The following is a 17,147-nucleotide window of genomic DNA, read 5'->3' as shown; positions in this document are numbered from 1 at the left end:
GATTTTGGATTTTAAAAAAATCTAGGGTTTTAAGTAAATAGTCAGTTTTAGGTTGAAAACAATAAATTGAAGATAAAGTTGTGTAACTTATCAGAAAAAAAAAAAAAAAAAGAGATAAAGATGAATGATTTTGAGAAGAAAAATCTTGATTTTTGACTAGAAGTTGAAGATGAGGGCATTTGAGCCTTTTTCCCGTAATCTATATAGAAGATTGAGGTCAAAGGATGCATGTCATCAGTTTTAAAACATAGTGGGTATCTATAATATCCAGCAAAACATGGGTGGCATGTATAAATCACCCTAAATATTATAATTTTTTTTAAAGAACTATCAAATCAACAATGGATGACAATAGCAATCCATCAATTTCACAATAAAAGAGTAAACAAGTGAAGTTTGAATTATACAAAGCTAAATTTCTCTTTCATCCCTGGATCCAATCACTAAGAAAATACATTTAATAGTAGAGAGAATAAGAATAGTTTTCAAGTCTTAAATTGTTGTTAAAAATTCTTTTCTGTATGTTCTAAAATTTGGTATTATAGAGTTTAAATGTATCTTTAAATGGTTGTGGGTTTGGATGACTATTAGATTTAATATAACAATTCAAACAATGGATTGTGCCCTTTTGAAGAACATCAATTCCAAATAGAATCGTGATGAATGCACGTGATTTTGGTAGGCGGTTGACGTGATAAGGGTACAGAACCATAGATCTTTTTTTTCGGGATACACAAGAAAAAGATGTGTGGTTTTGTACTCTTGTCACATCAACCGCATACCAAAATCACGTGCATTCATCATTATTCTTCAAAATATTCACCAATAGAGAGATAAAGGAAACAAAAAAAATCAACAATAATGAACCTATGAGAAATAAGATGGGTCACCATCAGAATATTATTGAAAACACCCAACTAGATTAAAGGAATTTTGTAACCCCAAATAAAAGAAATTAGGAACTCGAATATGTTTGAAGGAATGAAGGACTTGTAGAAAGATACGATAGAGAATTTGCCATCACGACTCTTATCTTAATCCACTTTCTTACATTAAATTGACTCAGATTAGCATTTTGTAACCAAAAGCTAATAAATAATTCAAGCTACTATATACAATTGCCTTTTAGAATTTTATAGCTTTAAAATTAAACAATAAATGGGGAACAAAATAAATTTATTGGACTTGAGTTTCCTGACCAATTAGAAGTATGATTCAGAAATACATAGATTCAGAACCAATTACCTTGGCTCAAAAAGAGTTTTGGTATTCATTTTTTAAATAGTAAATATCATCATCAAAATGTAGGTGTCAACTAGCTTAATTGGTAAAGTCTTTGGGTGATAATACAAGACACCTGAGTTCAAATCCGTTGACACCAAGTTATTGAACTCATTAAAAACAGGTTTACCAATCCAAAAAGAATATATAGATCATCAACTTTTATGATCTAGATTTTTTTTTTTGGAGGAATATTTTGTGAAAGAAAAAAAATTGAAATATTCACTAGAACCTAATGAGACATTCAAAACGTTCATAAAAATCGGTATTTTAGTGATAAATATTGTTTAAATAAAATACTTGGTTTAAATTATAAAATAACTCTCATTATTATTTTTGTCAATCACAATTTTTTTTATCTTTGCATAAATCCGTTGTTTCCCTCCCAAAGCCATCATTTTCTACCAAAGGCCTCTCTTGTTTTTAAGGTTTGAAAGTTAAAAGAAGATATAATCTCTCAAGGTTTTCACTTTTTTTTCTTTTTTGGATTAGTAAATAGTTTTACCTAGGAGTAGCAATCTCATCACGACCCACGCACACACCTTGAAAATAACACGAAATTAATGGGTTTTGGTCAAGCCTAATTGGGTTTGGGTCATGGTAGTGTTAACCCATCTAACATGATTTTTAAATGGGTTGTGTTTGAATTCTAGGCGTCAACCCGTCTAACCTGTTTAGAAACGTTTTGTTATTCTATCATTAACGTGTAATTTAATAATTTTACAAATTATTGAATTTTTTCTAGAATTTTTTCACGATATATTTTTTTAATCAAATTCTATAAAATTTAAAGGGTGTTTTAAGATATTTTAAATTAATAAATGATTAAGATTTAGTTTGGGAAAGAAAAAACACTTTTCTTAATAAGTTATTTATTTTTATTTTTATTTTTTACTCCATTTTTTTCATTAAAATCTAGAGGTATGTAGTGTTTGATTTCTAATATTGGCAAAATGATCTTCAACAAGATTTGAGATCTTACCAAGTAAAGCTATTATGTCTAATGTGATAATACTTTGTTTAACCAATAATAATAATAATAATATTGAAAAACACTTTCCTTAATAAATTAGTAAGGAAAGTTTTCTGACCACATTAGTTTATGGCATTCAAAAAATGATCATAGAAAGTTATTTTTCACCATTAAACTTATTTTATGGCTGTGCTACTTTATTTTTAATAATGATATTTCATTTTTGGTGGTGGAAATGGAACTTATTTTTTTCATTGAAGATTTCAATTTTACTTAATAGGTTACATATGGGTTGGGTCAACGTACCTACTACTAAATGGGTTGGGTTTGGATTTAGTAAATTTTCATAGTACCCTTACGTCAACAAGACCTGGCCCATTGCTAACCCTAGTTTTACCTTTATTAAGGTTGCCTATAATGGAATTTGGAGAGAAAAAATCAAGGATTTTTTTTACTAAAGGTAAGACGATAACATCAGTCTAAACCCTTGTTAGCAATCTCTTGTTTAATTTTTGAAAAATTCACGAATTTTTAATTTTTTTTCAATGAAAGTATTATTCTCCGGATATTGAACTATTCTAAATAATTCACGAATTTTAAATTTGAAAAGAATAAAACACAGTTTTTCCAAATTTTTATAAAACTCAATGGAAAAAAAATGCTATTATAACTTGTTGTATGTTACCAAGTGTGAACTTGTAAGTTGTGACGTGACATGTAACACAAGTGGACTTTGAAGCAGCATACTTAAAAATTTTGAAGGAATCAACATTTTATCTTTAAAAACATAATGACACGGCCCTCTACATTTATTTGGGATTACATTTTAATTTTTCAAATTGATGATTTGTCCCTTGATCTTCTTCATTTACATCACCATCACTATCATAGGGTCGAATTTTTATTTTCAAATTTTTGAAATGAAACAGATAATTTTGGCATGAAGCATATGCCACGTATTTTCCATTTATCAAATTTTTGGCCTACTTTTAGATACAATTTTTAAAATCCAAACTCAAATAGAACTCAAAATTTTCATGAATCGAATTTTTGCCGTATTTCAAATTGCTAACAAGGGGCCTAAACAATTTAGACTAGTCTCTTTCTGATTTGGTTCCAACCATTTTCCAATTTATCTCAGAATGTTTTGATTAGCCACATTGAAACATTTCATATGAAGGTGTTCAAATAAGTATAATCCAAAAGGGAACAATAAAGTCATGTTTTCCACAACCATATTGTATCGGCTGCACAGAAGATAATCTGATTCCATCAATATAAGCAGGTAGAAGATTCATGCCACCATCAAAACTCCAATAACTAATCATTCCATAGTTAAAAATTTGTCCAGACAGATACATAATAAATAAACTAACAAAAATAACAAAATCCAACTTATAACAATAAGTCTTACAAAATTTAAAATTCTAAGTTATAAATAGTATTCTAAAATTTCAGAACCAACAAAGATGAGAGATGAGAGCAAAACCAAAACCTTTTTTTATATTTCTCACTAAACGCGACCCGTCCTGTTTAGACTCACCATACGGGCTGGAGTATCCATCTGCGATCCCCTAACAGCTGAACCGGTTTGATATGGCGTCCTCCCGACCCCTCCTCCATACGCATCTTGGTAACGCGTGCTTTGGTATCCAGCTGAATACCCACCTCCGCCAGTTCCACGTGTCTGCCCTCCTACTCTGTCTCTATGATATCCTCCTCCATAACCCTGATTAGAAGAATTCAATCTCCCACCACCACCATATCCCGAACGGCCACTATTGTAACCACCCTGCCTTCCTTGAGAGAAGTTCTCTTGCCACTTTCCAACCGTAGCCCCAGCGTAATCTTGGCCTTCCCTACGCCTCGAAGGCATCCCATCCAACCCTCCACCTGTCCTTGCCTCAAATGCCTTCTCATTGCTTTCTGCGGATCGACAGCTTCTCTGTCAACTGGAAAGCAAGTGCTTGCAACCTAGTGTGCTCAACATTGTGAAAGATAACACAACGGGTAGGCTGGTCCCAGCTTGCATGAAGCTCCTCCATGATCATCATTTTGCTCACTGTACTGTGTGTGTGGGCGTCCGAGAGGTCAAACATCGTGGTAAGCTGATCCAAGCTTAGAGAATCATAAGACGAAGAGTAGGTGAACAGATAGGTTCTCAAAGCCTCTTCCTTGATTTTGGTCTTGAGCATCTCGAGAACACTCTCTCGGTTCCTAAGAAGTTTCCAGATATCGAGGGAGTTTATGACGTCAAAGGCCTTCTGGAAGTCTGCCTTGCTAAGGGCTCTGGTCGCAGCCATGACATGATCCCGAACATTTTCAGGTGGGCCCGTGAAGGTCTGTCGCTCACTGACCTCAAGCAGTCTACGGAATGTCTTGCTTATGACCTTACGTTTGGCGTCGTGGGTGTTAGCCGCCATGTTCGGAACCTCAAGCAGCATCGCACATATCAGATGTACTGCCTCCAAGAGCTCAAGATTTATGTGCATGTGATATGGCATCTGTCTCCTCCGTTCCAGCTTTTCCTGATGGAAGACAAATCATTAACAATAGTAAACATTTTTTTCAGTTCTGATTTGAGCAGAAATACAAATTATAGACAAGCATTCAAAGTCGCAGAAATGTACAAAATTTATATACAAAGTCGTAAAAAATTTATATACAACAAAATTGTTAAGGATGAAGCATGCCTACATTTTGATAAGAGATCAAGTCGCAGACTACATTTTTAGAAACAAAGAATCAGAGCTCCAAAAAGTACAAGACTAAAGATGAGATACAGAAATAGCAAAATGGGACAGAAGTATAAATTTGTACAAAGTAAGATATAAATAGAAATGTAACTATCAAACCAAGACATGGTGGCAGGAAGAAATCAAAACACCACCAAAACTATAATGCACATAATAATTTGTCAGGTACAAATGCACAATCAGTAGGATATAAACAGATCATGTACTGAATGATGTTTGTGATGTTATTAGACTTAATCCAGTTACATGCAAGTGAAATCAGGATCTTATTGTTAGCATAGCAGATTATACCAAAGAGGATGATATGACCAGCGACACTGCATCACATGTAACAATGGTTCAAAATATGGTACATTTCAGAATGTATAGGCCAATACGTACAAGACCAAAGATGAGATATAGAATCAGAGTTCCAAAAAGTACAAGACTAAAGATGAGATATAGAAATAACAAAATGGAACAGAAGTATAAACTTTAGAATCAGAGTTCCAAAAAGGCCAATACGCACTAGTCTTGTACATTTGAGAATCAGAGTTCCAAAAAGTACAAGACTAAAGATGAGATATAGAAATAGCAAAATGGGACAGAAGTATAAACTTGTACAAAGTAAGATATAAACAGAAATATAACTATCAAACCAGCCTGATAGAACAGATGATTGGTGAGTATTGCGAAAGTTAATGATTTAACAGAAAACACTTCATTGCACACCGTTGTCCATGCCAAAGCATCATGATGGAAGGTATCACAATTAATTACAAGGATAACTATATTTGCTATACAGAAATAACCATTATTATTAATTATAATATGATATTAAACTGTAATTAGTAAATAATATAAAAATGAAAACAAATTTATACCTGCTCTGGGGTCTTCTCGTGATAACGGCTCTGAGAGAAACCTTGTGCAAGCAACTCCTTCACCCTTCCACCTGCATATAGCTCGGAAAGGCAACTATGAGCCTCCGTGACAAGTCCAACTCGGAAAGCACATAGACCAAGTTGGGCCATAGCCCTATTGAAAAGTATTTGGGTTGAAATGTCCATGTGTTGAACCCCATCCTGCAAGTGACTCATCAGCAATAAATCCCGAGAATTTGAGAACTCGTCCATTATTGCATGGTGATATATATCACAGAGCATTGCACGGGCTTTAGTTCGCTCATCCCCATACTTGTAAATAAGAGATACCAATACATCCATTAGTGTCCTACAATTGTCTGGAAAAGTGGGTCTTCGTGGCACGAGTTCAGGAGTAACCACAAAATCTGGTGGACCCCTGTTTTCTTCCACCACTTGGGCCTCCTCATCTGCCTCTGTTTCTTCGTTCTCTCCATCCCCGGTTTGCTCCGCCAATTTTTTCATTGCAGCATAAACCTCTTGGGGCTTATAATAAACAAGCTCAACCCGTCTCAATGCAACCTTCGCAGCGGCCTTAAAATCTCCAATCCTTTCTAAATAATCCTGAACATTTTGAGCAAGAACAAAGAACAGAGGCTCATCCCTAAGCCTCTCCACGTATTCCATAGTGTGGGGATCAATGCATTGCAGGCTCTTGAAAAACTCAACATCCATCCGTTCAAGGAAGGCAACCATGTTCCCCCAAACCCGAATTGTACCCTTATAGTCTGCTCCTTTCTGAGTCTCGTTCTCTTCAGGCTCCACTGAGTCATCCACCACGATGTTCGGATACTGCTCAAGGATGTCCAGTGTGACAAGCATATTTTGCACACACTTCTTCCACACATTTACAGGCATGTGCCCACTGAGACTTGGGTTCACATCGAATTGAGCGGAGATGACATTGAAAAGGATCTCAAGCTTTTGGGCTGGAGTCTTGGCAACCTTTGTCAAAAAAGTAAGTTGTTCAACTTGCTCAACCCTTCCCGTTCCCTTCCGACCCCTCGCAGCAACAATCTCCTTCAACTTCTTATCAACTACGTCCCATGTGATCTCACTCGGGTCCTTCATGAATTGTTTGTCCATGAGTTTATCTTTCTTGCTCATCTTCTTCTCCCAACCCCCACCCTCGGCTTGGTCTTTGTCTTCATCATCGTCACGATCACCATCTTCAGACCCCGACATGTTTCCCATTTTCGATGGATCCTCCTCAAACTCCGAACCCGAATCCTCCTCCTCCTCTGTCTGCTCATCACCTTGCCCTTCATCTTCGCTCTCATGATTCTCCCTATACTTATTGATCAAATCCTCATATTGTTTGTTGTTCTTCTTAAGTTTTTGTTTCATCGAATTCAAGGCCTTTGCATTGCTACTACTCATCTTCTTTTTTGCATCCTTATTAGCCAAAGCTTCACTCAAGAAATCCTCCAACATAACAAGAGTTTTGATGTAAAGTTTTGGGGCCTTTTCAGATTCTGTAACCCTAATGACCTTCTCAAGCTGTTTGTTAATCTTGTCGAAACTCTCTTGGAGGCTAACCCAATCATTGATCTTAATAGCATTCTTCATCTGGTCGACAGTGGATGACATCTCCTCAAAGCGTTTGTCTTTGGCTGATCGGACAACACGCCTCTGACCATCGGAGTCGTCACTATCACTGGCATTATCTTCCAGGTATTTGTTCCCAGAAGTTGCTCCTCCAGCAGCCTCACTGGCTCCCCCGACATTATCGTCCCCCTCTTCAAAATCATTCTCCTCTTCCTCCTCTTCAGTATCACTGGCGCCCTGTTAAGAAAATTTACAAAGTTTGATTATTATTTCCTGAAAATATTGACTAGCTAGGGTTAGGGTTTGTATTATAAATTTATCAAACCTGATCCCAGAAACGTGAAGCCATTCTATTGTTGTATGTGTTACGTCCGAAGGATTAGAATAAGTAAAAATTCTGCAAAAGGAGGAAAATAGAGTGATTAGGTTACCAACCAATGTAATCGGCTTGAAGAAAAGAAATCCTAGTTTTCCAACAATAAATTCACCATCTTAGATTGAAAATATAAACCTTCTAATTCAGATTGGAGAGAACCATAAGAAAAAACACTAACTTTACAGTTTAATTGTCTGAATATAAGAAACCCTAATTTCCCAACACAAAATAAATCGGTTTAGAATAAAAAATATAAAAACCCCAAACTCAGATTCAAAATATTTACCAAAAAAACTAAGATCAAGAAATTTCAACACAAAATCGAAATAAAATTACAGCATCTTAGAAACCAAAAACCTAAAGAAAAAAATTTACAGTTGATATGTTATCAGAAAGATGAAGGCGAATAGAAAATCAAATCAAGACGAAGAACAGGAAGAAGAATACGAAATCTTACCGTAGATCTTGAAGGTCGCAATAGTCGCAGAAACAGAGAGCAGCTGAGAAGATGAGAATTTGAGATATATAAGACTAGGGTTTCTAATTTGAGATCGTCTCGCATCGGTGGGTTGACTCGAACGAGTCACTTCGACTCTAACGGAACAACACCTTTTCTTGAGAAATTCTATTATCACTACAACTTTTAATTATTACAATCCAATTAAATTAATAAAGACAAAAATTAATAGTTTTTGAGAATAAATCATTCTCTAACTTTAGGAAGGAGCGTTAAGTTTGGATATTTTTTCCATCATTGATGGAGAAATACCGAAGTGTACGAAGAGCACAAGATCAACATAAAGGGGTTAGAACAGACGATAACCGTTGACATCAACTTGTAATTTTTGATGGATTACTATCAATAGTGACAATTCATGGATTTTTTTGATCTTGTGAAAGAAAATATTAATGCAAAAATGTTAATTTCTATTTTAAATGGGGTATAATAAATAATTTAAGTAATTGGAATGTAATAAGTAAAGAGCAGTGATAATCTGACTATCCTAACATGGCATGTGCAGATGTGCTAGAACCATAAGTGCCTTGGGATACATAACTGCACATCCCCATAAATTTGGGCAGTTGGATATCCCGATGAAAGAAAATCTATGCGGGGGTGTCAAATTATCATTACTCGATAAGTAAACGTTGGAGTGCCAATAGAATTTCTCTTTTTTTCTTTCTTAAAAAAAAAATTCTTTTTATATTTAAAACAAAAAAAAAATTAGGGCATAAAAATGGGAAGGATCTAATTATTCTATGTTATAATAGATTGGATCCCCACTAACTCACACCATATCTGAAATATTTGACCTTCTTTTCACTTGGATGTATATTTACTTCTTGAATGATGCTGAAGGGACTTTGAGATGACCTCATATCACACATCTTGACTTGAAAGTGGATAGGAGCCATCGATGCTTTTTCACTCGTGATTCTTGAGGGTAGTCCAACACGACTTTTACTTCTTTACATATTCATAACAGCATTCTATTTTTTTTTATTTTTTATTTTTAATTTCACTTTTGATAACCGGGTATTCTTGTAGACAAAGAACATTTTCCAGTTGATAAAGGATTGAGCCCGTATCTGGAACTTGCCCAATTCATAGACCATGGTCTTGTCCAAGGACTAGTCCCGAGACACATGCAAGTTGCAACGCCTGCACATCACACATGCCAAGAAAGTGAGTGTACGCCCTCACAAGTGGCCCCTGAGGAATTAATGCTTGTATTGGGTATCAAACTCACGGCCCACGAGCATTAACTGCTTATCGGTCCAAAATTGTCATTGAGCCAAACCTTAGAGCTTCTATTTTACCATTATACTCTTTCATTTTATAAGAATGCAAGTTTTTTTTAGTCGTGTTGGAGTAACATTGAAATTGACATCGTTTCACACATTGGTGTGCACAGAATCATAGATGCTTCTCACTAGTATCTCGATGAAATGCATCTATGGTTCCATACATATCCACATCAGCAATGTGTGAAACGACGTCAATTTCAATGTTACTTCAGCATTTTCCTTTCCTTTTTATGTTAAGTTAGAATTGATCCCACCACTTCAAAGTTGCTTTGCAAAGTTTCAAACCCCAACTGAATGATGGCCCCTAAGAATCCATGTAGTAGAAAAAGAATATTTTAAAAAATTAAAAATATAATTTTCAGGGATCTAGATATGTAAATCCAATCAAGCTTTGCAAAGTGTCGGATTGGGCTTTGGGCCAAGCATTTTGAATCCCCAAGGCTGAGTCTACCTCATGGGTGACCCATGGCACTAAAGGATATTGGGCTTCAAGTTGGGTTTGCATTCAAAAAGTTGATCAAATACAACCTCAGCCCTCTGAAATTCATGGCATAGCAACAAAACAAAAACAAAAATTAATTATATATATATATATATATATATATAATTGTCATTGAACTCCCTAACTTAAAATTCAAATCCCATAGTGAAAAATTACATATTTTAACTTTTAAATTATTTTTTTCTTAAAATTTTGTGCCCTACATCCATAGGGCATCTGATTGTTTATTTTGATATAATATAGAGGTGCAATCATGGTACGCAATCTATCTATAAGCAGGGATTAAGGCAAGCTTTATCCACGAAATTGAAGACAAGAATTCATTTATAAATGAAACAACTAAAATCAGAATTATAAAATATATTAACAGACAACGTAGGCTTGCACATAATTTATGTTTGTATTACTTTCGAAGAAAAGATATACAAAGTTTTATGTGTAACATCGATTACTCATAGAAGCTGATTGACAAGATGGAATTGAGAAACAACATTGTGTAAACATGTACATAATGATTTTATCAATCTGATTTGGCAAATAATACAAGGAAGATGCAGCACCAAAATAATCATTTTGGTCAAACGAAAACACTAGACACAATCATGACGTATCAAATCTTTTGGAAGAAGCAACGTAAATTGGGGAGGCAAGAAAGTCGTCGCCTCTCTCACTGGACTCAATCAACATCAATACAACTTCTCGCATGGTTGGCCGATCGAGAGGTGACATATTTGTGCACAGTGAAGCAATTTTTAAGACAAGAATCATGTGATCAACAGTACTCTTATCTTCTAGATTTAATCGAGCATCAAGTATCCCAGATGTCAAAGAATGGGTCTGAACATAAGTCCTGACATACGTAACAAGGTCACCTCCTTCTTCTAGCGGTTGTACGGGTGTTCTTCCTGTCAGCAACTCCAGTAGAACAACTCCATAGCTATATATGTCGCATTTTTCTGTAACTTTCATGGTGTAGGCATATTCTGGCAGAAAAAAAAAAGAGAGAAAAAATATTCATCGGACATATATGTCAGATTCTTTCAACATTCATGGTGGATTGGTAAGATGTTAGAATGCAAAGAAGAGATGAGGTATCATCAAGCAAGATAAGAAGATAAATTCACTATAGAAACATAATCCCTTCAAAGATGGACCACATATAACCCATGAAAGATCTAATAGAATAGAATTATGTCGCTAGGCCAGCTGTACTACTTCAATTCAAATTCAATGTGATCCAACTTCTGTAATCCTCTTCAGGAGACACCATATTATTAATCAATAAAAAAAACTAATATATTACTAACAGGAGTTATAAAAAAAAAACAGTTCTTTATAAACTCATTTTCCACTAGGCATCTTTATGTGATATTTCATCAAAGAATTGTTCTAAGTATATGGGTTGGCCAAAGGAATCCAATTACTCCAAGTATATGGGCTGTCTACACTACTAACTCAATCCAAATGCTTCTTTGGTCTTGCATTGTAAATTTAAAAGAGAGCTTTTTCTTTTTCTTTTTCTTTTTTTCATTTGGGGGGGGGGGGGGGGGGGGGGAGGGTCATCTCTTTGCTAATCCTAGATGTTGATTTTTGAGAGATCTCTGATAGAATTCTTGGAAATTGTGTCTCTAACTTTGAGCCTTATCTTATGTGTAGGGACTGTTAATTTTTTACTTGTTTTATATGGCTTACTCTAAAATTAAGACATATTCAAGTCTTTTAAGTGATTATTATTATGATTTGAGCAATCCATGGTAGAATTCTAGGAAATTTAGAGCCTCTTACTTTGAACTTTACCTTATCTGTGGAGTCTGTCAATTGTGGACTTGTTTATATGCTTACTCTAATGTTAAGACATCATTTAATTCTAATTGTAGAGGATTATTTGATTTTTTTTACTGTTAAGCAGTAAAAAGAACCTTGCAACTAGTATTAATGCAGTTATTAATCAGTACTATGGATATGTGTGGATAGAAACTTCAATCAGGCTGACTTGGGACCGAAAGAGTGCCACATGGCATAGCCAGCTTATATGGAGCATTGTCCTTTTTCTTAATACCCATTAAATCATTCAATTTGCTTGAGATGGCATTTTTTTCTTATAAACCTTCTGTTATGATGTGGAATGTTGGCCAATCGAGAAACATTTAATGTAAAAGGTATGAATACAAACACCCATGTTGAAGACCTAAAAGGATGTGGCATGAGGTAATGATAATTTTTTTTTAAAGGAGTGATAAAATTGATGTAGGAATGGATTTATGTTGCCAACCCAAAATGGTTGGGATAAGGCGTTGATGGCATGATCGAACTACTCCGTTTCAGGGTCCATAACTTGTAGGGCCAAGACTAAGTAGCCTCTACCAATCTAGACCCAAGTCACAGAAGAGCAAATATAGCATTTTTTCTAGGTTTTGGATATATTTTGCACGACATGATGAGACAAAGCTAAGTCATCCAAATGAAGCCAATATAAGTTTGATGCAATATAATACAAACAAGTCAACTTGGGCAACATAAACAGGACAATTGAATCCTCTGTCAACCCAAGCAAGACAAGTCTCATCCATTTTGATTTATCATTCACAGCAAGATTATGATCTATCGATGTCAGGCAGGACCAAGATGACAGGGGTTAGTCAACTATGTCTTAGAAGCAACCAAAAACTATGAATAAGAATGATGATGATGCTTCTTTTCAGTGGGAAATTAATGATTATTTTTATCATAAATGAAAATGTTTCTAAATTTCTTTTAAATTAAACTAAATTGCTAAGGTAAAAAAAACTCAGTCAACTTGGCGCTCAAGCCCTACAATCTGCCTAATTCCATCAACATTTAAGCTTTAATATTTTTAAGACAGACAATATAAGTAACTTTAGGTTTCCTTTTTCATCAGCTCTTCTAGCATCCAATTATACGCAAAACCAGACATCTAACATTTTCAATAAAAAATATGGGAAAGATGCATCAAGTGGCAGCACAAAATGTTCCAACAAGAGCGCTTACCGGGGGCAATGTAGCCATATGATCCCGCAACAGCAGACATTGATTTGGACTGTGGCATGTCAATCACCTTTGCCAATCCGAAATCCCCAACATGCGCTTCAAATCTATCGTCAAGTAGGATGTTGTTGGATTTTATATCTCGATGAACGATCCTAGGCTTGCAATCATGATGTAAATAACAGAGTCCCTGAGCAGCCCCAAGAGCAATAATGTACCGTGTCTCCCAATCCAAGCTACAAGATTCCCCATGAAGCAATTCACCCAAGCTTCCCCTTGACATGTACTCATAAAGAAGAAGATTGGAACCTTGGTGATAGCAAAAACCAAATAACTTGACAATATTTCGATGCCTAACCTTTCCAAGAGTTAAAATCTCGGCACGGAAGCTGTTGTCAACATTATTGTTCCCCTCTCGATTCGAAGCTAACTTCTTAACAGCCAAAATTTGTCCACATTGCATAACTGCCCTGTACACTGTTCCACAAGCCCCCCTTCCAATGATAAAACTTTCATCGAAATCATTTGTGGCTTCAACCAAATCTTGGAAAGCGAATCCTTCTTTTGGGGAAAAATACATGTCCGAGTCCAAATTAGACAATTGTTTTTTATCTTGCAAAGAAGCAAAATTGTTGATCGGACGTCTCATAAAATATATAATAATTACAATTAAAATGAGTGAAACCCCACCAATAGAGGAGGCAATTATCGCAACAATTTTACCGAGAGGAGCATCTGAAACTTTCCCAGTCGGTGGAACAGACTCGGAAGAAGGCGGAGTACCATCGCATGCTCCGATAGGCCCACCACAAAGCCCTTCGTTTCCGATAAAACTACTGATGGCCATGTTTTGAAACAATGGTATCGAAGGTAATGGTCCACTCAAATCATTGTATGAAACATTGCATCCCATTAAACTTGATAAGTTTCCAAATGTTTCGGGAATCTCACCACTCAAATGGTTATTGTTGAGCAGAAAGAATTCGAGTAAAACAAGATTTCCGAGCTCGGGTGGAATTGCTCCAGAGAGAATATTGTAACTGAGATTCATAGCAATTTGTAAGCTCGAAAGTGAACCCAACTCTCGTGGTATCCAACCAGAAAAATTGTTACCACCCATCTGTAACTCGGTCAAACGGGTCAGATTCCCTAACGTCACTGGTATATTCCCCGAAAGCTTATTATCCGAAAGCTTGAGTAGCTCCAACTGAGAAAGGGTTCCAAGCTCATCTGGTAGAGCATCTACAAAACTATTCCGGCTGAGATCAAGGCGTTGAAGCATCCTGCAATTTTTAAAAATTTCTTCGGGTATTCGTCCTGTGAGCATATTAGACGAAATGTTAAATGTCACCAACTGGAACAGACCACCAATCTCTCTTGGTAACTCGGACGTAAAGTAATTGTCGGAGAGATGAAGTCGTTGCAATGTTTTGCAGTTCCCAATCCCCGTAGGAATAGGTCCACTGAACTTGTTCTGGTCCAATTCAATAGTCGAAAGGTTTACAAGTTTGCATAGTTTAGAAGGAAAGCTACCCGTAAGACTGTTTCCAGCGAGACGAATCTGAATCAAAGATATGCAGGTTATTATCCCGGTAGGGATGTTTCCAGTAAGCTTGTTCGACCCAAGGTTCAACAAAATCAAGTTAGAATGTCTGCAAAGATGCTGAGGTATTCTCCCGAAGAGATCGTTTTCCGAAAGATCAACCACCCAAAGTCGGCTATACACTCCAAGACCTTGAGGAACGGTACCACTCAACGAATTCTGGAAGAGCTGTAACATTAGTAATTCACTCAAATATTGAAAACCGACTGGAATAGAACCCGTAAGTGAGTTGATCGAAAGGTCAAGCCTAGTCAAATTCCTTAAGCTGCTTAGTTCGTCCGGGATCACACCCGTAAGCTGGTTTTGGAAAAGGTAGAGTAAATGTAAGCCCGTTATCTTACTCAATTCTACAGGTATATCTCCAAACAACCAGTTTTCGGAGAAATCAATTTCTGTTACTAAAGAGAGATTCCCGAGCTCCTTTGGGATCGTACCATTCAACGCATTTCTGTACAAGTACAACTTCTGAAGAAATCTGAGGTTCCCTAACTCTTTCGGTATGCCACCCACAAGACCATTCTCATACAAAGCTAGAGTCTCAAGGCTTGTACAATTCCCGAGCTCCTTCGGGATAATCCCCGATAACGCATTATCCCAAAGTATCAGATCTGTTAAGTTCTCAAGCATTCCGAGCTCTTTAGGTATTTCGCCTCCTAACTTGTTCTGGGCAAGTCCCAGCTTTTTCAGGCTCTCACATCCGCTTATCTCCTTCGGTAAGCTTCCCGAAATCAAATTCTGCCCTGCTCGAAAAACTTCCAATCTCTTGAGTTTGCCGAGAGAACGAGGCAAAGGTCCCGTGAGATTGTTAGTGTACACAACTAAATCCTCCAAAAACGAAAGGTTACCCAACTCCTCTGGAAGAGGTCCAGAGACTTTGTTATTGCAGAAATTTAATTTCCTTAAAAAAGACAGATTACCCAATTCGACGGGTATTTCACCTTCAAAGTCATTGTTGTTCAGATAAAGAAATTCCAACTTCGAACAGTTTCCAATCTCTTTGGGTATACTTCCAGAGAACCCATTAAAAGCCAAATCGAGATTAGTTAGATGGACTAGACCACCAATACTCGGCGAAATTGTACCAGAGAGATTCATTTCGTTCAGAATAAGAGACCAGACCACTGGATTGTGGTCGAGGGTGCAATTCACGCCTTTCCATCTACACGGCGTTGGATCAGTGGAATTCCAGCTACTCAAATGGTTAAATTCATCATGTAGAGCACTCTTTAACTCTAGAAGGTACTCCCCCTCAACATTTACCCCATCAGAACAACAAACCAGTAATGCAATTACTACAAACACAAATTCAGTAAAACCCAAAACCAAAACTCTCTCCAATCTAAAAATGGGTAACATTTCTAACCTTCAGAACAACTTAAAATTAAACCCCAAACCAAAAAAATATATAAACTTTTTTGCACAAGTCTAGGACACCTTAGATTAACAAACAGAATTTAAACAACAAACAACATTTCTAGATTGAAATGAAGGGAACCCAGAATTGAAATTTTGAAATAAAAGGAAACCCAGAATCTCAATCTTCCAAAAGACCCATCTCATTGATCCTCTTCCTTCCACATAAAAACCCATTTTCATAAACAAGGTTCAAATTCAAATCTAACACAAGTAAATCCAAGAACTCAGAAACCATGCAAAATTAAGTGAGTTTTTTCATACCTCCTAAAATCCACCATTTTTGACAGATTCAGTAAGTCAAGACCAAGAGATTCTTGATTCAGAAGAAGAAACAATGAGAATCCATTTCGACTTTCTCCATAAAGATCTAAGAAAGTAAGAGTAAGATTCTTCGTCTTCGGGCCTGATTTGTGGGAGAGCAAAATTAAGTGAGTTTTTTCATACCTCCTAAAATCCACCATTTTTGACAGATTCAGTGAGTCAAGACCAAGAGATTCTTGATTCAGAAGAAGAAACAATGAGAATCCATTTCGACTTTCTCCATAAAGATCTAAGAAAAGTAAGATTATCGGTCTTCGGGCCTGATTTGTGGGAGAGAAAAAAAAAAAAAAAAAAACTCAAGTATCGAATCTAAACTAACTTTTGCCCTCTAAGCAAACTCATGTGCAATGAATCTAAGATTAAATTTCTCTCCAAATTCTGTAGTCCAAATCACAGAAATCCACATTCCTTTTTCGAGGACGAAATCATTTGGAGCTTTTATGCCTTTTTGTGAATCGAAAGGACGCGCAAGAAACAACGTTGAAGCTTTAATGGCCGACAAAGCATGCTCGCTTTTCCTCTCCAGTCTTAAAAGTCTTTATTTAACTTGGTGGAGTACTAATCATATAATCCGTAGTAGTTTAACGATCCAACTCCATATCTCCTTGCATGCCATTTGGCAAATTCTTAGGACTCATTGATGATTACTTGATT

The 17,147-nt window shown here is 36.2% G+C and overlaps 2 protein-coding genes across 2 annotated transcripts; both read right to left on the bottom strand.

The window, feature by feature from the left end:
• Positions 1 to 3,551: 3,551 nt before the first annotated feature.
• Positions 3,552 to 8,375, bottom strand: LOC147396687 (eukaryotic translation initiation factor 3 subunit C-like). Its single transcript, XM_086451726.1, is given in 5 exon segments — positions 3,552 to 4,185; positions 4,187 to 4,782; positions 5,874 to 7,697; positions 7,786 to 7,857; positions 8,294 to 8,375. Coding segments are annotated over 4 exon segments (2,862 nt in total). The 5' UTR covers positions 7,810 to 7,857; positions 8,294 to 8,375; the 3' UTR covers positions 3,552 to 3,767.
• Positions 8,376 to 10,639: 2,264 nt separating this feature from the next.
• LOC147396686 (uncharacterized) lies at positions 10,640 to 16,541 on the bottom strand. The gene is made up of 2 exons (XM_086451725.1): positions 13,157 to 16,541; positions 10,640 to 11,130 (listed from the first exon to the last, which is right to left on the bottom strand). Exons 1-2 carry the CDS (start codon positions 16,110 to 16,112, stop codon positions 10,748 to 10,750), a joined length of 3,339 nt encoding a protein of 1,112 aa, XP_086307851.1. The 5' UTR covers positions 16,113 to 16,541; the 3' UTR covers positions 10,640 to 10,747.
• Between the last annotated feature and the right edge of the window lie 606 nt (positions 16,542 to 17,147).

Source organism: Akebia trifoliata, chromosome 8, assembly GCF_017979445.1.
Source record: "Akebia trifoliata isolate Shusen 1 chromosome 8, ASM1797944v1, whole genome shotgun sequence".
In the NCBI taxonomy this organism is placed as follows: domain Eukaryota; kingdom Viridiplantae; phylum Streptophyta; class Magnoliopsida; order Ranunculales; family Lardizabalaceae; genus Akebia; species Akebia trifoliata.
Note: the sequence above shows the minus strand (reverse complement) of the source record. Positions and strands in the feature narration are given on the sequence as shown.